The sequence below is a fragment of the Amblyomma mixtum genome, chromosome 1 (assembly GCF_055824585.1).
Source record: "Amblyomma mixtum isolate Tamu chromosome 1, ASM5582458v1, whole genome shotgun sequence".
In the NCBI taxonomy this organism is placed as follows: Eukaryota; Metazoa; Arthropoda; class Arachnida; order Ixodida; family Ixodidae; genus Amblyomma; species Amblyomma mixtum.
Genome location: NC_143012.1, coordinates 308,110,863 through 308,135,086, shown reverse-complemented (window position 1 = coordinate 308,135,086; position 24,224 = coordinate 308,110,863). Strand labels below are relative to the sequence as shown.

Below are 24,224 nucleotides of genomic sequence, written 5' to 3'. Positions count from 1 at the left end.
AATGAAAAATTGCTACTCACCAGTGCCCGCCCTCCAGGGTACAAATAATAAACGCGAGAAGAAATGGTGTTCACAGACATACAATGCCATCCTGGAGGGCAAAAATGACATGCACAGCACGTTTCGGGAAAGCTGGCTTTGCTCATGCTATTGAGCAAAGCTGGGTGGCATCTGGCACGCCCAACGCAAAGCAGCGGTCACACAAGGGCTAAAACGGCTGTTCGCATTTATTCTTCTTTGACTCAGGGACAAAACACAGGATATTTTATACAATGGCGTGAAAAAGGCTCTACCACCCACAGAAAGCAGTACCAAGAGAGGGGAGTAGCCAGGAAGTTCATTCAGCCTGGCGGCGCCACAAATGGCGAAGAAGGCACACAATTTTTTTTTTTTTTTTCATTGGGCTCCAGCACGAGCACGTGGCCGCTCCACCTGCACCGTAGGAAAAACGCCACTTGTGAGCAGCTGCACTCAACCAGCACGAGTTCATACTCTCTTACGGTGGTGCCAGTTTCAGACAGGCACCCAACCGTGCCTATCCATACTCCGTGAAATTAGTCCCACTGCTCATAAGGATGCATGTCCACATTGCGGGGATAGGGCTACATTATTCCACACCACACTGGTCTGCCAACGTAACATGGCAGTGCCTTCACACCAAAGTCCCACACTGGAGCAGTGGGAGGCGGCCCTGATCAGCGTGGTCATGGAGGATCAGCTTGCCTTCATAGACCGAGACTGTGTGGCGGATGTCTCCTCGGGCGCCCCGGACTACACAAAAGAAGTTGGCAGCACCCCACATTGCTCCCATCGAGAAGCCTTTCCAAATAAAGTGTATTCTTCTTCTACTCTGCCCTCCTGTCAGCTGGTTTTCTCTGATGTTTGGACTTTGTATCGACTGCCTCAATTTCAGCAGCCTTGCCACAGGTCCAGGGTGCAAGGCTGTAATGTACGGCCTGTAATGACCGCTCAGCAGATGGCTTGGACTTCGCGTCTGTGATCTGTGACTGTTGATGCGAGACAGCTTTTCTCTTCGCTTCACTGATGAAGGTGTTACATTTATACCAGCATTAAGTTATTGTGCAGGCGGTAAAAAGATTAGATGTTTCTTTGATCAGTGGTGGCTAGTCCAAAAGCACTTTTCAGTGTGAAGCTGGCTTCAGCGCAGAGCACGTTAGACCTAGCAACACTGAGTGAGCGGCGCGCCCTCAGCCAATGGGCCGCACGGCTGCTCAATTCTCCTGTGTCTGCGGGAAGCACGCTGTCGGCACGGGTGCACTCCAATGTGTGTGCGTGCGTGCATATGTGTGTGGTGTATGCGCGCACGTGAAGATCTTAAACAGGCACTGCTGCCGGCTACCTAAAAATCATAACTGGCAGGGTGAGAGCGCTTCTACATGGAATCTCCGCACAGAGATATTTCGGCGGCATGGTTGTACTGCGCGCTACAAAGCGCCTTTGAAGAGTCGGAGCAATCATATTTTGGAGCGTCGCCTAAATCAGCATTTTTGAGGTGCATGCGATGCCTACTTAAAGTGCAGTGACGGGAGTGCAGGTGCATCTTGTCTAAAGTCACCTTTGAAACCAGAAAAGGCCCTGCAGCGAGATCTCTGTACTAATTGCCGTAAAACGAAAACAGGGGCTCTTTCATAGTGTGTGAGGAAAAGAAATATAACAGCCAGAGTAGTGGGTGCATTTATTACGCAAATGCGTCCACTGTTCCAAGATTCTAGGCTATAAAAAGCCTGGATTAAACGACGGTCTTGTGCGGTCCCCTGAAATTTGTATAATCGAGGTTCTACAGAATGCAGATTAATGTAGTTAGCAAAGGCTGGTTCATAGCCTACAAAGAAAGCTAGTTTCATTATCATGGTGACTGTACAATACCTACAACCTTCACCCACCTAATGCCAAGACCAAGTATGCAAAGATGGGCAATTCAACTTATGCTCGTTTGCTTCCTGTCAAACTCTCTGTTCCCTCAGTTGCCAATACTTATTTCAGCGTTTTCTAAATGAACTTATAACAACCAGTGAACGCATATGCCGCACAAGGTTATGGACCCCCTCAATACAGTTGCTTTAATAATGCCAATGTTCGTGCCACTCTTGGTTCAAATATGGATAAAGTTTCATCTCAGCTCCATAATAAAGATGCACGTCTATTTGGCTTTCTAGCCCAGATGCATGAAAAATTTCATTTCAACTTGCTGTTCCCATTGTGTGTTCCTTGCTCTTGCAGCATATATTGTTGTGAGCAAGCAACAAACATTCCTTCAGTAGCACTACTGCGAATGCAAATTTGAATAAATTCGTTACCACAGGCAAGGTGCAAAATTCTACCTTAGTTTCATGCAATGCCAATTTCACATGACATTTACATTCAGCCAACATGCTATTAGAAGTTACTGAACAATGGTTGCAAAAGTGAGCTAGGGGCTACATTTTCTGAACCACTGGTCTTTCTGACATCCTTGCGGTGCTAGTTCTTTGCCCTTCACATCATGCATTGAGACAGCAGTAACGCAGAGGTCTGAGACAGCTCTGCGCAACAGCATGCAGGAGGTTGGGGTGCAACGTACATCTATCCTGAAGTCGTCGATGCTGCGGTAGCCCTGCAGGCGGGCCTCCAGGCGTGGGTCAACAGGGCACTGGTGACTGAGCCGGTAGTACTTGCGGAAGGCCCAGAACTTCTCCAGGCCATACAACTGGCCCTGATCACAATCACGCAGCGTCTCCTGCTGGAAGTCCTCATAGAGCTCCTGGCGGAAGTGCTTCTCCAGGCCATAGCTGTAGAAGCGGAAAAGGCACTCCAACCCGTACCGGTAGCCCGCACGGGCATCCTCCAGGGCCAGCCGCTTGAACTCCTCGTACATCTTGCGGTTGAAGTGCTCCCGCAGGAAGAACGACCAGAAGCGGAACAACGTGTTCATCTCCGAGCTCTGGCCAGCGCCTAGCCGCTTGCGGTCTGCACCCAGCAAAGAGCATTCCTCAGGGTCACACACATCCACCATTATAAGAGAGCAGCCAGGAAATGAATCCGAGTATAAGCAAATATGGGGTCAGAAAACAAGACGAACAAGGCCGCCAGTCATGACGCAAAGCTAATATTCCCTTACTTCACCACTGAAAATCCCCGACCATGGGATCATACGATCTGTTTTGATTTGAGATACAACAACACTTTCAGCCCGCTGCTAATATGCAGTGCTCGTGTTTAAAGTGCATCTGTTTTCTTGCACCCCTTTTTCGTCTTGTGTTGTTTGTCAATGCAAGCACAGATCAGTAATAACTGCGAATAACTACAAAGAAAAAAAAAAAGGCACACCAAGGCAAGGACAGATATTTCAATTTTTACCAATTTAATTTTTAATTTATTTACCTCATCACATGTCCCATGACTGGACTCGCTACTGTTATTTACATTTGAAGCTGAGGTCACATACAATAAACAACAAGTCATCATATTAAGGAATATGAAATGATTAACAAAGGCACACACATCAAACAGCAACATAAAGACACAACAGCCACAGAAACTCCCATATTACTAAGCACTCCTAGAGAGTACAGTGATACTGTAACAGTACAGTGGTGAGCAGCCTTGTCTAGAGCGCTCGGGCGGTGCACTTCCTTGCAAACAAATCGATTTTGTGGCAGCCTCTAGGGTCCAGCTGCAACGCTTGCACGGAAGTAGTGCCAGATAGCCTCGTAAACAAAGCAGGCACGAAAACTTTGCCCTGTAATGAGGGGCTGCTCTCTAATTTCGGTTTTTGTTACCAAGTGCGCACTGCTCAAGCGCTCTAGACAAGGCTGCTCACCACTGTACACTGCTACCCTTCACCCCATAACAGCAATCAATAATAAACCTAAAAGCATGAGCTGTACCTAGCTGGATTGTGTAAATTTACAAGCTTTACCATTATTACATTACATTCTCAAGAGTGCCACCTTCTATCATTTTCATCAGTCAGTGGAGAAATGGTAGTTCTCAGCTACGACATACAACACTTGCGTAGTTTACAACTCAATAAGCCCTATCTACAGCCATAGACAGAATAATACAGGCACCTTTAGATTAATACAGGCAACTCTTCCCTCGCACTGTGCAGAGGAAAAGGAGGGCCCACTGCATGTATGCACAAGTGACACTTCCATAAAGTGTAAATTACCCAGTTGATATTTTTAGACAATGCATGCGGAGTTTGACTGCTGAAACACACTCCATATTAGTAAAAGCTCGTTAATTCGACACTGACGGGACCGCGAAAAATTGTCGAATTATCCGAATGTCGAATTATCGAATGAACAACAAAAAACAATGTTTGCCGCAACAGGACGTATACCTTTAGTTGGCAAGGAAATCTGTAATCACCGTCCCACGGACAAGGCTTCTGCGGCTTCTTTCACCGTGCACTTCGGCATTTGGTGCAACTGCTCACAATCGTAAATCGTCGTCGTTGTCAGCGCCTGTCACTTCAATTATTTCATCCTCGGTCAGCTGACAGAACACGAAGGCGAGGCGGCGCGCGCAGGCCCTGCGCGCTACCCACCGCGCTACCCACCGGAAAGCAGCGCGGGGAGGAGGTGAAGGGAGCGCCGCTCCCCGCTTATCTGTTTTTTCAACCAGTGTCCGCGGGGACAGCGTTGTTGCTGGGACTCTTAACTCTCCTCTTATCTGCACGGGGACTGTGGACGGTGTCTTATCTTTTCTCTATCTTTTTCTCTGATCTTTTAACTCTCCTCTATCTGCACATGGCAGCGGTGGTGGCTGAGCCAGTAGGCAATCCCTTGCGATTTCCTTTCACCCTTCTCTCAGTCGCAACAAAACAGCAACAAGTAGCGCAGTAAACACGCTGACAAAGCGCGCATTTACCAAAAAGGCGCCGTAAATAACCGTGATAACGACTGCTGCGACACAACAAAGCACAAAAAAAAAAAGACGCCAGCCACTTGGGCCGCCGCTAACTCGCTTCCTCGGATGGATGGACGGATATGGATGGATGATATGACCATAGGGATGGCCTATCAGCCGTACAGTAGCGCCGCTCATGGCAGTGTTTTTTTCTTTTTGCTCTCGGCACACCGGCTTGGCGGGCTGCAGAGTGAAGTCGAATTAACCGACGCACGGCAGAATTTGTTCGAATTAACGAGAGTTTCGCCCCATAGACTCCTATGTATAATTGTAGGGACCTCGCCCGCGCGTCGAATTATCCGATTTGCCAAATTAACGGGGGTCGAATTAACGAGCTTTCACTGTACTGTATTTGCCCGAGTCTAATGTGCGCCCGATGTATGTGACCGAAAAGAAAAAATTGCACGCTGGTTTGTACCGCAATCTAACGTGCATGCAATATCAACCTCCAAAAAAAGGTGCACGTTGGATATGGGTAACTACAGTACTCTGGCCGTGGCTGTATGGTTATAGTTCTAAAATCTCACTCAAGGGTATACCAAACTCAGGTACACAGAATTATTGCTCATTTCGAAGAGTTGGAACATCTCCCTGAAAAACGCAAAAGTATAGCCCTACCGTTGACATGTTTCTCGTGTTCAGTGGAACATTCAATAGGTCTCCTAGATTTGGCTGTACTTTTTACACCAGTTCCACCACACTGAAGTGACTCTAAAACCTAGCCACTAGCAGAAGGCATCATGGGTATATGAGACTTCCAAAATATTTTGCAGTCTCAGTTTGTTTTTCTAGTGCAGTTTCAGCGAAGAAGCTGCCCATGCTTGCTTAAAACCCAAGCATCTAAACAGTTTGACGAAAGCCTGTAATAGAAAAAGTACAAGTATCACATAGTGTCCCCCCCCCATCCATAATATATGCATTATATGATTAAAAATGCAATGCACTGCCAATAGAGGATTTTTGTCACCTCTATTGTGCTTCATGCCGCTTAAAGTCTTAAAACAAGGTACTCCGAGTTAACAAAGGTTCAGTGCATTTTCAACTACAAAGCATAAAGATAAAAAGAAGGGGAAAAAGAAAAAGTGTCGCCTTCAATGGCCCCTACTGAGCACCAATGGCTGAGACTATCTAGTGGCATTTTAGGGGCACACAGCACCCTCCCACTGGCAAGCTCTGGTCAGCAGACACAAGACAACCCTACGACTGCCACGCACCTTTGAGGCAACGTGAGCGGTACTTGTGGTAGACCAGCTGTGTGAAGCCGTTCTCCTTGAGCAGGGCGTGGCTTGGATGCTCGAACGTGGGCAGCGAGTGCGGTGTGCTGCCAAGCGCCACTTCGGTTGCTTCTCCAATGGAAGCTGTGCGCGACCGGTGTTCCCGAATATCCAGCACCCAGCCCACATGGTGCTCCGTGGGCGGGTTGCTGCTGTGCCGCGTCTTTTGTTTGCGTGGTGTGTCTGGCTTGCCCTCCTTGACCACCGGGTAGAACCGTGGTGCCACCCGAGGGTCCTTGCGAGGTGTGCGTCCAGCTGCGCTGCGGGGCGTGCTGCGGGGTGTGCCCTCGGGTGCCGGAACAGGGGGCGGAGGTGGCGGCGGCGGTGCAGCCTGTCCACCTCCACTGGTGGTCCTGGTCCGCTGGGGGCCCTGACGCTGGGCAAACTCTTCTTCACTCACCACTTCAACGGTGCGGTACATTTGCTGCTCCTGACGATCCACCTGGTTCCACAGGTCATCCTCATAGTAGTAAAGGCCGTCGTTGATGATCTGAGCCAGCTCCTGGGTCATCTTCACCCGGCTAGTCCAGTCCCCTGTCCGGTCATAGCCCTCATGCTTGCGCAGACCAGATGGGGCTGGAGGAGTCTGGGTCACGATCAGGATCTTGTTCACCTCTGTGTCACTGAACTCGTAGTCCGAATCGTCGGACCTGCATTATCAGTGGGTTAGTGCCCACACATTCCCCTTCGACAGCCGTACGCAAGCACTCACCAGTCAGTGAAAGTGTTGTTGCGGCCGTCTGGAGCTCGTTGCAGTTCCTCGTCAAACTGGAATTCAAGCTCCTCGCGGTCGGGGGCGGCCTGACTCTGAGAGGCTGTTCGGGCACGCTGTGAGCGGCTGCGGCGCCGAACTTCTTTCCAGCCCTCTTCGGGCGCCTCTTCTGTATCGGCATCATCGCCCGCATCTGATGATGCTGTGTTAGTGGTGGCCGTGGTGGCACTAGCACTGGCAGGAGGGTATGGCTGGCCTGGCACAAAGGCAGGCACATCGGGGTGCAGTGGCGCTTGAGGCAGCGGCCAGCGCAGTGGGTCCCTGACTGTACGCACCTTTACGTCGTTCAGCTCCAGCAACGTACTCTCGCGCACCGCCTGCACACAAATTCACATGAGCTCTGCTGCCCCTTCTGCCGATGGGAAGCAGCCATACCTGCATGACCAGTGCCACGTCCTGTGTCAGCGCCTGTATCCTGTGGAATGACGCAATCAGGCTCAGCGGCAGGTAGCCTTGGGCGTCCATCTGCGGGGACCCGGACGGTTTCCTCAATGACGTCACATGACCCAAAGCAAGGCTTAAATATCATGACAATGCCAGCATGTCACCTAGGGTGAAAAGCCAACAAATGGAAGCACAGGGCTTTGTGCGAAGTGTTATAACAGTGGTTGTGTGTAATTTCAATGCACTTATGTACAAGTAAGAGCAACACAAAAAAAGAACATTTAGTTTTAAACCTCAATGTTATGAAATAGTGTAGTTTTCTCAACTTCTTGTCTATAGAACACCTAGTATTTTTTTTGCTTAAATATAACGAAGCAAAATTTTTCTGCCCTTTCAATGTAATGAAATTTCACTGCTGACTCGAAGCTAACACTAGAGAAAATTGGACAGAAAGCTGAGAGGCTGAGCGGCACACGTACTGAAGCCCACACCGGAGCGCGCATGTAAGTGACCGCCGCCCGGCTCGCGAATACAGAGCACATAGGCCAGTACGGACTGAAATGCAAGATGACAATCATAGCGGCGAGCGCGCCAAATGCCGTGCCACCTGGGATAGTGCAGGTGAGGCTGGCAAACATGGTGGCAAACACACCAGAAGGCATTAATGTCAGCAGAGACAGCCGGGCCCATATTCTGGGTCTCTGCCATAATCAAAATCATCATAATCGACCACACCAGCCCCACCTGATTGGTGGAAGCGCCGGAAGAGGGTGTGGCGGCTCGAACGCAGCGAAAACTGTCCAAGAAACTGAACGGTGACGTCACACAGTGCATGCTCCATAGCAGATGCTCAAAGACCCCAATGAGATCACAGCCAACATGGTGCCACACTCTGAAGCAGAGCCTCTTGCATCAGAGTGAACACGCCTGTGTTACTACATTCTTCAGCAAGTCAACTGGCTATAAATTGGGTACGAGGCTTATGTCTTGCAAAACGCTTGTGTTCACTGTGCATAAATGTGTAATCCCTATTCTAGAACTCTCTATTAGCTGTTGAAGTGTCCTGCATCATGATTGTGAGCAATGTCTGGAAGCGTGACCCCACTCATCATGTGCACGGATGGTCAGTTGCCAGCGACACGCCACTACACTGACGCATCTGGTATGCCAGAGGTGGTTTTTCGGCGTCCCTTACGGTTCTCAATAGCCACGGTGCGGTGGCTCTGCATTGAGCTCGTGAGTTAGCTCGCAAGTTAGTTTTCAGGCATCAATCGGAATGCGTGTGCTACATGGCAAACCTCTGAAAACTTTGTCTGCGAAGTCTCTCAACACAAATATGAAGAAACCCACAGAAAGAAGTTTTTTTCAGCTCATCCCGTTTAGCAGAAAAATGGAAAGCCTAACAGCGGCATTTCGCAGTTCTTAAGAGTGCCTGCATAAAAGGAATGAAAAAAAAAAAAGGCTGGCGGTTTAGCATTGCTAAGCACAAAATATGGTGCGTAAGCACGGTTTTTTTGCAGGTGGTCACCATCACCATGTACCTGAAAGCTTGAATGAGGTGTCCGCTGACCCAAGGTGCCAGTTATGTGCATCTTCCAACTTTTTTGTCAATGCCAATTTACTCAAGGTATGCCTGCGGCCTATGCTCGAGGAAGTGTGTTACTGTAGTATCATTACCAGTGTCGATGAGCTGTTATGTGCCACAAATGCAAACCAAATTTGACCAAGACAAGCAACATAATCATTTCAAACAGAACAGGTGATGCTCCACAAGACTAGGTCACATGGAATGCAGTGATGGGGGCAATTTTCAGCACAATGACTCTGTCCAACCTCTTGTTACGAATAATTACCCAGTGAGCAAAAAAAAATGTTTGAATCTGACTCTTGTATGGAATATACGAAGATAGTACAGAGAAAATTCCTACTATCTCAGATGATTAATTATGCAATTTGAGTCTGGTCCCCATATGTTCACTTCGTGACTCATTAACGCTTTCAGGTTCTCAATTAGTACAGTAGTCCGACTCCCGTTTGAGGCCACATCCAGGTTTGACCAGCGTGGCAAGAGATCATCGAAACTGACCTACTCAAAACCCCGAGTTCCACTCTGCAGATTCGCTCGCGCATGCATTTCTGATGTGCGCGCGACAACAGGTGTGATGAAAACAGGCGGCTGTTCCCGTGAGCAGCCCAAACGGTTAGTTTTGGTCTCGCTTTTCTGAGCTTCGCACTAGCCAGCAGCGACGGTGGCTCGACCAGCCAACATAACCCAGATGAGCACTGTTTCGGATGCTGACGCGCGCGTTGCTGGTTTCCATCATTTCCTTAACTTCAGTCTTTGCGGTTCTGTTCTTTCAGTACGTCGAAACTCCATGCTTGTTGTGCCATTCGCTGTTCATGCAGTGAAGCCTCCTCACACGCGACAGTGCCGCTTATTACAGGTGTGATGCAGTAGCAGTGGAGTTTCATTGCGTCCCGTCATGAAGGATGTGGGGGCCCTTACGATTTTGGAGCATTTCTGCTTCAATGCTCCAGCCAGTAGCACACAATAATGCAATTATTGAAGCATGAAACAGTCACTGTCACACTGTGCTCACCTTAAAATCAAGCAACCACTGCCTGGCCTTTGATCAAACAAACTTACCATGATGCAAGCAGTTCTTGACAGTTCTTTTCTGGGTTATTTGACAATTCGAACATTTTTTTTTGGTACCTTGAAGTTCGAATTAACGAGCTTTTACTGTAGTTATGTAAACAGATTAGCACATTTTAGGCCCCCTAAAACTTTTGCGGTTTAAAAGCAAGCAAATGAAAACATACACTCACCGCAGCCACACCACAGTTACTGTAACATGTGGTGACGTCCATCTCAAAAACAATTTTCTGGACTCATTTCACACACCTGGCTTTAGGCTGTTCTACATCTCTTGTTAAAAGGGCTTCCAAACATAAGCACCAGCTATTCGAGGCAAATTACACTCCAGCAGTAACTGAAATCGACACCAAGCAGGTTATGTGCAGATACTGTGACACTGTGACCAAAGAGGCCAAATGGAGAGGAGACTATCAACACACCTTTCGGCGCAGGAAGAAGTCCCGCTGAAGATTTTCCTCGGAGAAGTAGTACTCGACCTGCTTGCGCACATACTCGCGTAACGTGGCCTCGTCTACTCGCATGTAGCCCTGGTTGAAGTAGTAGGTGCCCAGGAATGATGAGCCCACGCCACCCGCGGGTGCAAAGCCGTCATCTGGGCCTGCATACCACACACAAATTGCCAACTGAGTAGCTTCTTTCGAAAGAAACAGGAAGCCAGTGTTAGGCTTAGACGCACAGCACCGCCACCAGTGGTGCCATTGACAAATCTTTGACTGGCATTGTGAAAAACAGCAGGGTTAAGGAGTTGTGCTCTGCAGAGTTTAATTTACAATTATATGAAAGCATGCCAAAAATGTATGAGCAAAACATTGCTGCTGATATCCAGAAGAGACCCGTTAACTCATTGCTTACCGTGCCATAGCCCATCGACTACATATGATCCGACATTTTGAACCTGCCACTAAGCTGCGCCATCTAGTTCGCTTCTATAACACCACCTTGTTTTTTTTGTTTTTTTTTTCACCATTCAATGAGAGGAGACGACGTGAAAAATGAAACTTTGACCGGACCGGACTCTGGTGGTCGGTGATCATGGCGTCTGCTGCACTGCGCGCTCCTCAAAGGTGAAAGGCAGGCTTTATCAGTGCAATGGCAAGTGCAGTTCTCAGATAAGACATCATAACAGGAAAAATGAGTCACCTTTCTCATGCAGCTGTTACAGCCATACCCGGGTGTCCAAGTGAAGTAGATACACCCACTTAGCGTATCACACATCAAAAGAATACGGGCCCACTGTAGTTGCATCACAGTGAAAAAATTTTTGATCATAAGTGTTCACTTTTACTTGAATACAAACCCATTTCTTTGCCACCACTTCAACAACTAAGGAAGCATGCTGTGCCACTGGCATGTAGCAGGCCAGCTTGTTTATCAGGATTAGGTGGGAACACATTACGACATTGCATGTATACTTAGTGTGCTAGTAACGTCAGTTACAACTGGAAGTGCCTACATGACAGCACTGCTGGTGCTCGTCCCGTTTTCCTAAAACCACCCTTCACATGAGAGTTGCACCATGTTGCTTATGAGCTCACCTCGGCTGCTGGAGGCATTGGTGGCGGGCAATGGGCGTGGAGCGCTCCAGGGCCGGCCAGGCCGACCTCCGCGCTGCCGCCCGCGGTAGCTGCGACCCCGACGCTCGCCTCCCTCCGCAGGCCGGCCTGCAGGTCGCACACCATCGTGCCCAGCTGCACACACAGCAGCTCAACTGTCACATATGCAAGTGGCACTGATGGGGACATGGCATGCGCACTTTGAAGGAGATGGGCGACTGCCGTGGGGCACATCAAGCACACTGTAAATAGAAATAATGGCATAATCCTGATGGTATCGGCCACTCTGCCAAGGTGAGCTTCAGCTAAGCCTATGATGGATAACGCTAGCTCACCAGAAATAGCACCCAATATCTGCCAACTCAGACAAACACTACACTAAATTTTTGCTATTTACCGGAGTATAGAACAAGAAAACTGTCTATAAAAACTATCTGACTCATAAAAATTGAGGAAAGGAGCAAAAAAAAAGTAAAGATAACCAGGATACTCTAGGATCAAGAAGCTGCCAAAAGAAGCAGCAGATGCCTCACACTTTCCTGACAAAATTATTCACCATGTGGCTACTGCATGAAAGGGAACTTTAGATTTTGGTCATCACTTCTGTGCAAATCTGAACTAATTCTAATGAAGCACTGGTGGTCAACTTTCAAGCACACTACTGACATGCATGGCATTAACTGCATACATGCGATATCATTGCCTGCTCAGCTGCTATTTGGGCCCAGTGGTAAGTAAATTATCTGATGCAAGCTGAGACCAGTATGCGTCTTTCAGCAAGAATGAACAGTTGATGCTGTCACACCCACAGGAGGAGATTCACAGTGAGCCTAAAATTCATTCTTGGACGAATTTTCTTCTTCTGGAATCCAGGCAGTGCAAATGAAGCAAAAAGGACCATGTAATTGAGATTTCTCCACTGGCTCATGGCATCAGCACCACTCAGCCATGACAGCCATCCCTCACCTGGTTTACGTGGCTTGGCTGGTTCGATGTCCAACGGGAGCCACTTCTGCTTGCTGCCTGCACGGGTGCCAGAGAGAGGTGAGCATACACGTGCGTGACGATAGTCATGAGTCATGGGGCACCTTTGCGGGGACCCGAGCGCGGAGTGTTGCGGGCCGATGAGTCAGGTGTGCTGCTGGCTGCCCCATCCCGGTTTTCCTTGGCCGAATCCTCATCGTCGCTGCCGTGGCCTGCCTCGTTGTTCTACAACACATACGGGTGGCATCAGACAACTGCAACAGAAGCAACTCCAAAGAAGCTGAGCCATACACAATACAGTAGCCAACTGATTTTTTGGACTCCAGCAATTTAGATTTACACGATGTTTCAAAATTTACCGAGGAACTGTTAGACATCTCATAGTAAGCGTACAAATTAAAGACCAATACTTCTGGCCCCGTGGAGTCCAAAAGTTGCATTTTTTGGACTAAAGTAGACAAACAACCAGCCTTTCCCTGCTGTGCAAGGTGCCATCTTAGAGTTAAACGAAGGAAACTGGACGGACTGACTTAGATAGACTTGGCTATTTGTTCCTCATTGTTGCCACTCGAATTACTGGCAACCTCTTCGTTGCCACTGGAGTGGCCTACAAGCTACAAAAAGCAGTGTCTGCCGCACATAGTGCGGGGCTGACAGGGAATGTGGTGGTGCAGCCTGAGGAGCTTACTTCATCTCGCTTCTTCCAGGGGGTTCTCTCTCTCGGTCTTTGTGACCGTCGGTGCCCTGGGAAGCACTGTGTTCATGACACAACCCATGGCCGCACAGCGCAGTCTGGTTTTGGTAATGTGCGGTGGCACGGACATGACAAAAGCCAACTCTCACTTGAACACAATCCAACATCATTGGCTGCAAAAGGGACATGGGAAACAGCGAAGTCCACAACTTTTCAAGATAGTTTTTTGCAGCAAAGCTTTTTAAGTTCAGAGATCTTTTGTACTGTCTGGTTATTCGGACCATCTTTTGGGTCCCGCTGAGTCCAAAAAATCAATAGGCGACTGTATAGGAATAGCACTCTTGAGCTCTGAAGTCAGCATTCAAGTTTTCACAACAGATTTGAAAAGACGTTCCACATGAAGCACCACGAAACTCCACCACAAAGACTGCTGTAAGAGGTTGCATAAGGGAACTGACACAACACCAGAAATCAGTGACGGGCTGCACACAAAGTGCACGAAAGGCTTCTACTTCGGACGGAGTTGTGCTTCCTCCCAACTTCCTTTATAAACTGAGCAAAAAGCTGAGCTAACTACTTGTAGAGCCAAAGATGAACTACACAATGAAAGCAACAGTACTGACGATGGTCACTAGAGGAGTACACAGTACTGACCTTTCCAGCACTTTATATGTGATGCTGCCCTTACTGATAAACCTCATTTTCTCGTCTAGCACCACAGTAGACAAGAGCACAGGAGCACATGTTTTGCAAAGAAAAGGAAACTGCTGCACTAAAACAGTGTTTAAAGGTACACCGAGGAAAAATTCGACCTCGCTTGTATCAGTAGATTGCCACACGCCAATAACAAAGGTGCTACTTGCATTGAACAAGAAGCTTTCATAACCTTAGAACGCTAAAAAATAAAAATATAGAAGTCGCCAGCGCCACCCGATTTCGCAAGTAAACTTCATGCGTCGGCACAGTTTTTTGTGCATGGATACCAGAGGCTAAGAAGTACTTGTATTTGGGCGTGTTGGTTCATAACTTTTCAGGAGGACACAGGGGCGCAATAAAAGACACAGACAGAGAAGTAGACAGGGACGAGCGCTCGTCCCTGTCTACTTCTCTGTCCGTGTCTTTTATTGTGCCCCTGTGTCCTCCAGAGGCTAAGTTAAACTGCCATTTTCTTAAAATGGTGGTCGCAGAGTCCTCTTCAGTGTAGATGTCATGAGTTTGAATCGAGTAGGGAGAAGTTCTGAAATGCAATTTCTCCGCAATAAACGTGTTCTGCTGCCAGACAAATAAAAAGTCACAGAATCTATTTCCACTAAGAATAAAAATTGATCAAGTTGCCCTCAGTGTCAACCCACTACCCAGTGCTACTTGGGAGGGAAATTCAACAATGGAAGAGCCTGCAATTAAGCCAGGAGCATTGATAGCCATATCTCTGAGTGGAACAAACAATTTGGCAATTCCCAAAATCCTCAATACAGCCCCCAAAGAATCTGATTACCACTCTGCCCAATTACTGCCTGATGTGATCCCTCATTTTTGTCTAGTCAGGAAAATTTGAGTCATTTGTTTGCAATACTGAAAATCCAACCAGCATGATATCAGCCATAAATATGGACATTGCTCGACTCCCATGTTTACTTGGTGTCTTATCCATAACACAAAGCCTACCCTAAACTGCCTTAAACCCAATGCAGATTTCTTCTCAGCTACCCGATTCATGTCCAGTCATTTTTACAGTATGCAGCCACATATGACAAGGTTGGCCACTGTAACAAAAGCTAGGTACACCGTCAGACTAACCACAACTACAGCCAGTAATAAACATCAACTAGAGTACTAATTGAAAGAAGTAGCCAAGACTGGAAACAGCTGCTTGTTCATTACCCTAACGTTTGTGAAATGTAGTGACAATAAGTGCTGCCTCTGAAACGTGCAGTCACACAATTTTTTTTTTATTATTGAAAACTAACTCTCGAATTTCGCAGCCTTCCTCCTTAGCCTCACCTCTGCGTTGAAGGTATTTACATTTATGCTCTTATTAACAATAGGTGCAAGCTAACTTCCACCCCACCAAAACACAGCCACGTGTCCCCCCACTAGTACTCCATACAATCAGACATCACCACACTAACGCCTTTACAACCATGATTATCTGTTCCATGCTTAGCCATCTCCCTCGATGTCAATTGTCATTCATGCCTCTCCTTTCAAGACAGGCCTAACTCAACCACAAAAGTCACAATGCATCTGTCTGCCACTTTTAGTACAGGCCATCAAGAATGCCCAAAGGATAGGCCAGCAGTCATGAAAACAGTCACCTACTAGAAGTGAACCTGTGTAGTATCTCAGATTCAGTTTGCCTCTATGACAAGCATCAATTATACTGACTTTGAGCACAACACCACTCAAACTTTTTATAAATAACTTGCTTGTCTGAATATAATTGCAAATTGTGGAATTTAACGTCCCTGAGGGGACGCCGAAGTGGAGGGCTCCGAGATAATTTGGACCCCCTGGGGTTCTTTTAACATGTGCTGACATCACACGGTAAGACCCAAGGCAGCATAAATCAATCCGAAGCCTTCCAAAATCATTCAAAAATAACATTGTTTTCTCCTGTGGATGCTTTTCTTTCGTGTCAATGAAATTGCAAATTTCAAGCCATGCTGCTGTTTTGTGTGTTGATGATTGAGTTGCACAGGATGTGGAATCAGCCAGTACTTTGCAGCTGCTCTTGCCTTTCAAACCGGTACACAACATTTGTAAATCTTGCAGGCCACCCACCTGAGGAGCTGACGGTGGTCCGAGGCTGGGCCAGTCCTCTTCCTCATTAGCCTGCACAACAACAAGCAATTGCAGATGCTGGCAATCCCGCAAGGCACATAAAGCAAAGCTGCCTTTTTAACTGCATGTGTCTCTTGCCCTAACTAATTTTCGCTTCCATGCTGGCAGAAATTGACTTTCCAAAACTTAATCTTAAGGTGGCGCATGACTTGTTGATAAAAATACTTTGTTCATTCGCTCAAACCAAATACATGGCATGTAAAATCAGCAAAACACAAGAACACTAAAATACAACAGTGAAGTGAGCCACCATTATTATTTTGTCCTGCATCTGGAAAGTGCCTACAACGCTACAAACACTGTAGAGAGAAAGCTGAGTCGGGCTGGTTAGTTCATGTTGAATGGTACGATGAAACAGCGCTGATGGGCGGGATGGAATGAATGTGTCTGTCTTTCCTTCTGTTCCGTCCGTCAGCACTATTTCGTCGTACCATTAAGCAATGTAGGCTTTGTTTTTCTGAAAGAATAAGCTGACCTATCCAAAAACATAACTAAAACCATGAAAACTGTGCAGTAAAGTAAAGGGATTTGTTCAAAAAGATAAACATAACAGTGCAACATTGACAAGGCCAAGCATGAGCACCACAGTGACAGATTCGATTCACACAGCACTGTTGTATGAATGTTTATGAAGACGAAGTCAGATGATCGCTATTCAACCTGTCAATTAACATTTAGAAAGTTAACTGACAAAAAGACCCTCAACAAAGCCTATCTACAGGCCATATCCTGCATCCTGCAAGGACCCATTTCCTTTCCATTCCATTTGGTGTTCTGTAATTGGTCGCTACTCCCATTACCATAAGGCAAAAAAGCAGACATCATGCTTGCAGTGAGTTAAACGTGCACACGATGCCACCTGCTTACATAAACGAGCCTCGAGCCGATGTCACACCGACCAAGCAGCGCCCACGTGCGATAGAACACATGTTTGACACACTTGATGAGCTTTATTGCCGCTAATTCAATCTCGGCAAAGAAACTGCATTGTGTGCGTGCCGAATTGGCGCATGTAGTCTGCACGACCAGGCCTGACTGGATGCGTTGGCATGAGGCTGGCTAGTGGCGGCCCCACAACCAGAAACAGCTGTGTCTGATCAGCAGTTTGCTTACCTATAGGTTGTTGCTTTCGTCACACTGACGTCAAGGTCAAATGAAATGGAAAATTGAATGGACTGTTCAGAATACGGCCCTAGGTCTAGTTTATAACAGGCCTCTACATCTCAAGCTATGACCTTGGTCACTCGTAGTGTTCTAGCAAGATATCATAGACGGCACTGAAACCGGATGCAGGAAAGGGAAGTGCATTGGAGTGCAGTTGGTTTATTTTTTAAAAGGGCAAATCAGCTTCCTGACTGAACACGAACAGTGCTAATTGAACAGGACATAGGAACATAAAGAACACAACAGTGGCATTGACCTGTGCTAAGCTGCAGCTAAAATGATACAAACCAAGCTTTGACATTTGAACTTTTCTCACATATTCCTCAGAGGACACATGGTTTCTTCAGTTTTTTACACAAACACACCGCATTTGATAGCATAAGTACCCCTAATTTTCACTACATGAGGCCTGGGAGGAGCTGGATCTCTGAAGAATGCTCTGTATTATGGCTGCAACTGTAAATAGGCATAGTTGGATATAATTCCAGAACAAAGAAGCAAATGCCCCTCAAAGAAAACTCTCCTGCCTATGGCGCTGGCCGGTTGTCATGACATCTCAGTTAATCCATGGTTAATCTCCTTGTACCTGCCAGCCCCCTGCAATGTCGCGCTAGCAGGTGCAAAGAGATTAGCCAGTACACCATGACAATCAGTCGATGCCATTGGCTGGCGGACCCCCTCTGAGGGGAAGCATTTGCCGCTTCATTTTCGAGTTGCACCTGACTAGTACATCTGCGCCCTCTAAAACTTGCTTACACCGTTGCTGTCCTAGCACTTTGCATTCAGACGTATGCAAACTAGCCTGCCTTAATACAATCAAATTCCCCACATCTGCATACAATGCATACACTTGACACAAGAAATGAGAATGCTAGATACTTTGTCTGTTCCTTTCAACCTTGTGAATGTGAATTTTGTATTTTCAACATGCATCCAAAGTTCAGCTTTAAGCCACTGCCTTGCCCGTTTCCATTCCTTCTCGTGTAAGGTGTGCATCGATTGCAAACTGAACAGCCTGCTAGGCCAATCTCTGGCGCTACCGCCATTCAATCTGCCCCACTTCGGGAGCTCAACAAGGTTTGCCACCTATAGTGTCAACGCAGCACACAGTGCCAGCAGGGTGCCACTCTGATATATCAGACGAGTGCATGTGCTATGCAGGTTGAGCTCGTGAAACACTCTGCACTTGCAGGAAACATGACGTGAAGCTTACACACCCAGTGCAGCACAAAATGTGGAACAAGACATCTCAGAACTGGCACCGAATGGTCCTCAGGCATGCCTGGGGGGAAACTTACATGACGACAAGGGCACCTGCTGGCCAGGTTGAGCAGTCAAATTACAGTTGTACACAAAAATAAAATCAGCCCATCTAAGAAAGGCACAGGCTGAAGCCTCACCTTGCGGCAAGCGGATGACTGACGTGGTGCCTCCTTCCCCCCCGAAGGGCCGTCGGCTGTGAAGAGAAAAGCACAGATTAGCTGCCTCTCAGAGCAAAGCATGATGATGAAAGCACAGAGCACAATGTGCCCAGCCCTGCCAATGTGTGACTCAAAATAACTCTCAAACTTTTCGCCTTCTTCCAAGGTCAAAAAGTGACAGCGATTGGTGCACCACACCAATCAACTCGACATTAGTACGACTACCACGCCTATGTGGGTCCAGCCTACTTACATTACGTGGCCACACGGCACTTATTCTTGAGTGCCTGAGTTGCTGGGTTGCTTATAATAGACTAGTTCGGTGACGTTAACTTTGGAAGCCAGTTAATGTCGTGAATGTAATTCCGACAAAGACGAGTAAATGGGGAACAGAACAATGCCACTTATTAAAAAGAAAGTCCAGTTGTAATCTGCTGCAGGAAAATTCTTAGGCTCGTTGGATTGTTTGAATGTGTTAGCATTTTCTGTTCCTGCTGATTCTGTTGCAGCTTCGCCTTAAAGGTACGACTTGATAGTGCTAATGGATTAACGCCCATATTTGCAGAACTAGCTATTCTCTACTTACATTCACAGATCTCTTGGAGTCCTCATACCAGTCCTGGCACAGTGGTGCAGTAGTTAAGCGATCTGCCACTGCCCCAGCAAGTGCTACTTCAAACACAGCCATCAGTGGAGCTTCTCGAGACCCAGGTTGCTTTTCCGAAGCAACCTCTCGCGACCAATCATTAATATAACTTCCACCTGCCACGGTGGGCAGTTTGCTTACAATCCACTAGGCAGGTTGTGATGACGTCACAAGGTCTCCACTGCGTCACGCGTGACGGCGGTTGCCATGTCCACTTCCACAAACCCTCCTTATGCTAACACATTAAAAGAAAATGCAGCACAATCTCATCCAAGATATCAATTCCACTATTCCTTACTGCACATGTGCAGAGCCTGTGCAGTGATCATGCTGCCTGCAGTCCTCACAGCTTACCACTGTTCATGAGGAAACCATAAAATAAGTACACCATCTAGCCACATCAAGAATCATAACAGAGGGCTTTGTCCATCGGAATTTTCCTGGCATACTCAGTGGGTAACACTGTAATATGGAATGTTAGTAAGCACATGTTTATAGATACACTTCTTTTTGGCCATGGGATTATATTCTTTTCAACATCAGGCAAAAATCCTTTAGCTGATTTTTTTTTATTAGAAACGTATTCATGCTTTCAAATAAACTGACTATGGTATAGAAACTAATCATAGTGTACAATTTCAGAGCATAACAGCATGGGCTACCCTGCCTTTCCTGCCTTCATTACCTCACCTTCCACGCATGGTTTTTATGCACTGCTCCGCTACTAACTACAACTTCCCAGCATCCTCCACTACCGTGGCAGCATTATGAAAAACTCACTCCATTAAAATTACAAATGGAAAGGCAGGTGACCTGCTGCCATTTTCCGAAACCCCTTGACAGCTCTAAACAGGCACTGAGACATCCTTTGTTGCAGCTGCCATTTCCCTGACACTTCCCTACTCTCGAGGCAGCTTGCCTGCGGGAAAGTGCGGGCCTGGAGCAGCACGTGCAATGACACCGATACACAGCTGTCCAAGACCATTACACTGCAGCTTCTTTTCATTCTTCACGTGCTTTCTTCTTCTCTTGAGCATTCACACACAAAACTGGCTAGGGGTGGTGCAATGAGTTATGCCACCAATGCTAATGGAGAGGGATTTAAAGGGGTTCTGAAATGCTTTTTAAACGAATTAAATATGCTCAATCAGTCACTGCGCCAAATGTTGACAAACATCTCAGCCAAACAGCTCCTTCATATATGGCACAGGGCCCTTGCTCAGCAAACTCACATTTCCTGTGCATTTCAAAACCTCCCCAACTGCTACGCTTCCTACATGCCATTTCTTCTCTTTATACGCATTACGGTTGGCAGATGGCGGCTCATCCCTTCAGCATCATTAAGCGGAAGTAAAAAGTAAAAAGGTCTGAGAACAAAACAACATACTGCAGCACCCCACATGCCACTCGGTGAAGCATTGCTAGCATCTCGCATTAGTGGTACCTTCCAGTGCAGGAGGAATGATGCGGAGGAGGGAAAATCTTTGGGAGCGCTGAAGGTTAGTTTTCGACTGTCCATGCAAACACTGATATGAAATAGCCCCGAAAATTATTGTGCCATAAGCAGTGATGTGATTGGCTGAAGCCATTTTGGAGCAGCTTTTTGGAGCAGCCAAAAGGGAATTTTGGAGCAGGGAAACAAGCTTTTGGAGCAGCTCAAGGCTCATTGCAAGTGAAAAAATTGACTTTGCGCGAAGTAAAATAGTAAAATAAGGAGGAAACCTTTGGGAACAAAAAGGTGCTGTTCAATACGATGTTAGGGGCATTTCGATGCGAGCAAAATGCAAAAACACCCGTGTACTCAGATTTAGGTGCATATTAAAGAACCCCAGGTGGTCCAATTCTGGAGTCCCCCACTACGGCGTGCCTTATAATCAGATCGTGGTTTTGGCAATAATTTAATTAAATTAGAGGCAATTGTGAAACATCATATGTTGGCCCAAATAACTAATTTTAGAACTTCAGTGTCATGTAATCTTTTATGTGACCAAGTATAGATCAGCCCTGTGTTATGGCCGCCAAGCCCCTATAGGACAGCAGTCATAAATGGACAACAAGGAATTCACTGGAACTTTTATTTAAAAATGACGAGAATGCAGATCACAAGCTTACAGAAAAACAATGAAATAACACTATCAACGTTTCGAACTGAATAATTATGTACACGACAGCACAACTTTCGGCTTCTTGGCCTATCAAAAAGCAGTGGACCTATTCTGTGTCTTTTTTCTGTGAGCAACATCATTCAGTCTTTAACTGCAAAATACTGCCTAGTTGGCTGCCTTAGGCGACATTTTGTCAACAGCAGCTGAAAGCCTTGTTTTCCCTTCAGCAAGCAAGGCCTGTCCACTTTTAATATCACCAAAATTCTTCGTCTTTATGCCATTGTTGATGAGCAGCTCTGCATTCACCAGCATTTTCTTTGCTGTTTCTACTTCCAGCTTGAGGGTTTTGTCAGCATCACTTGGTGTCATCTTGGGAACATTGGCACGCTGCCGTTTGGCAGCCTGCTCTTCTTCAGCTGCCAAACGTTCTCTGTACCTTTTGCTTGCCCCTCGCACTGCTCTGACAACATCAGGCGTAACATCAAAGTGAAAATACGCGTTTGGCGCAGCTTTGGCGCACAATAACAAAAATGTAGCAGGATGTAGCAGGTTTTGCCTTTTGGCGCACATCGGCGCAATTGGCGCAGCTATCACATCACTGCATAAGAAAACAAGCACAAAGAGAGATGCACAGCGTCACATTGCCTTATTAATAATGCTCAACTCAATGTCAACGCTCCATATCTTAAAAGCAAACCCCTCAAAAGAGCCCTCAATGCTGTGATGTAGCTTCCAAACAAATAGGCTTTCCAAGAATTACTTTGACAATTCATTGGACCACCCAAAATAAGTGACATCAAATGGCAGCTGCCGTGTTATGCATCATGCAATTTTTGAAATTTAAATCCTAGATTTTCACTCAAAAGTACCCACAAGTGTAACGAGTAGAAAATGATCAGGTCAGTAATATTTAACGCTACAGTTAACATGCCCCGAAAGAGACATCCAAGTAGAAAACGTTCATGCAACTAACCAGATGTTGAACAGCTAAGCGATTAAATGTACGTTCTGTAACTGTTCAGAGCACATAGATTAGATGCACAGAGTTATATTGCCCAATTAATAATGATCAACTCAATGTCAACGCTACATATCTTAAAAGCAAACCCCTCAAAAGAGCCCTCAATGCTGTGACGTAGCTTTCACAATTCATTGGATCATCCAAAATAAGCGACATCAAATGAAAGCTGCCGTGTTATGCATAATGCAGTTTTTTAAATTTAAATCCTAGATTTCCACTCAAAAGTACTCACGAGTGTAACGAGTAGAACATGATCAGGTCAGTAATATTTAACTCTACAGTTAACATGCCCCGAAAGAGACATCCAAGTAGAAAACGTTGTTCATGCAACTAACCAGATGTTGAACAGCTGTGTGATTAAATGCACATTCTGTAACTATTCAGAGCACATAGATTCTGGATATGTTTAGCGTGGTGGCATTACTGAAAAAAAAATCTACTCCAGTAGCTTGAATATCTGAAGGTCACTTTTTTACTCATGGCATGAAGCTATCTTGGCAACGAAGAAAAAAAAATGTCAATATGACACTAAATACTCAACAAATAGTTCTGTCCCTGTGACCGGAAAGGGACGCACCACGTAAACTCACTTTTGATGAGTAAACAGATGAACAGAACAAAGGAACGAGATTACCGATTTAAAAAGAACATGCTTAAAAGCTTTGACACACGATGACAGTAAAAAGTCAATCAACCACCATTCTACTTCACTGACATTAGGAGCTAGTGGTTCCCTGATCTACAGGGCATTGCAACAGCAAGGTGTTTTCAACCGCTCGTAGCCCAGAAACAGAGTATTGAGTATTTTTGCAGAGGGCAAATGCCACTGGCTGCGAACCGACACTCAGCCACAGTTCAGTATCGCGTTCCGAGGCAAAAACCGGAAAGGCGTCAAAAACCACGCGGCGCATTGTTACTGCTTCAGCAGAAATCTTGTCACCATGCGAAAACATCAGCCATGCCTTGCGGCGCCTCGGACGGATAGTGTCCCCCTTTCCATCTGTCTCTATGCACAGATTAGAAAAATAGCGTAATGATTTCCGATGACAGACAAAGGTCATCGGCTGTCAAAGCTACGGAAGAGTAATACAAGATCACGTGCGCTTAAGCAGCTGCCAGCTCTCGACTCGCTACACGAGGCAGAGCGGTGTGCTTCCCGGCTGGTTTGCACCGGTGGTAAAGAGGCGTTTAAAGTAGATCCAATCGCTCAACGCGATCGTGTCGTACGCGGCTCGTTCCCAGAAGGATCACCTCATGGCATGTGCTCCGTGGCAGCCGCAAGGCAGTACTGGTATCACCTGCGCCAGCAGCCTGCGCGCGTGGATCAGAGCTGCTGCACTCGAACCCCGTACGCCGCGCATGCTCCAGTGCCGTACGGCGCGCGAGCGCTCACCTGTGGTGTCGGTGCGGCCGGCGGTACCGCTGGTGGCGTGTGCCGCCGCGTTGCGCTTCACCCAGGGGTTCGCCCTGGGCGCGTCAGCCGCGAGCTGCGCGCACGAACCGGGGCGAACCATATTGCTGTTTAGGCTTAGGCCCTGTGAAGTCTCCGACGGTCCTTGGTCGCTTAATCCGTTCGAAACAGCAGCCGGCTCCCGGGATGACACACGGGCCGCGGCTTGGGCGTACGAGCTGCCGCTGTCCTTTGTTGTCTTCGGTTCCGTCACATCGCCACCAGCGGACTGCGCGTGGCCGCTCGCCACTACTGCCGCCATGACGGCACGCTGCCAGCCCAGCAGCAACGACACCCGCGGCGGCCGACGTCCGATCTTGCCCCACACACCACTAGTATACT

General features: G+C 47.1%; 1 protein-coding gene across 2 annotated transcripts; it reads right to left on the bottom strand.

The window, feature by feature from the left end:
- Positions 1-209: 209 nt before the first annotated feature.
- On the bottom strand, positions 210-24,224 carry LOC149372359 (la-related protein 1B-like). 2 transcript variants are annotated; one of them, XM_089566820.1, is made up of 12 exons: positions 23,826-24,224; positions 18,640-18,695; positions 16,016-16,066; positions 12,645-12,765; positions 12,523-12,579; positions 11,539-11,691; positions 10,423-10,601; positions 7,336-7,425; positions 6,901-7,277; positions 6,129-6,838; positions 2,582-2,967; positions 210-432 (listed from the first exon to the last, which is right to left on the bottom strand). In XM_089566820.1, the coding sequence occupies exons 1-12, from the start codon at positions 24,142-24,144 to the stop codon at positions 397-399; spliced, it is 2,535 nt and encodes an 844-aa protein (XP_089422946.1). In that variant the 5' UTR covers positions 24,145-24,224; the 3' UTR covers positions 210-396. The 2 variants fall into 2 exon arrangements, with proteins under 2 accessions (XP_089422946.1, XP_089422947.1); XM_089566821.1 differs by having other exon boundaries at positions 11,539-11,664.

What these genes read in the sequence shown, in the direction of transcription:
- LOC149372359 (XM_089566820.1), bottom strand. Translation starts at nt 24,144, where the DNA reads ATGGCGGCAGTAGTGGCGAGCGGCCACGCGCAGTCCGCTGGTGGCGAT. An exon ending in GACCACCGTCAGCTCCTCAG is followed by an intron (nt 12,766 to 16,015) that starts GTGGGTGGCCTG and finishes TATGTGTTGTAG; the next exon opens with AACAACGAGGCAGGCCACGG. An exon ending in AGCCAAGCCACGTAAACCAG is followed by an intron (nt 11,692 to 12,522) that starts GTGAGGGATGGC and finishes CTGTGTGTGCAG; the next exon opens with CTGGGCACGATGGTGTGCGA.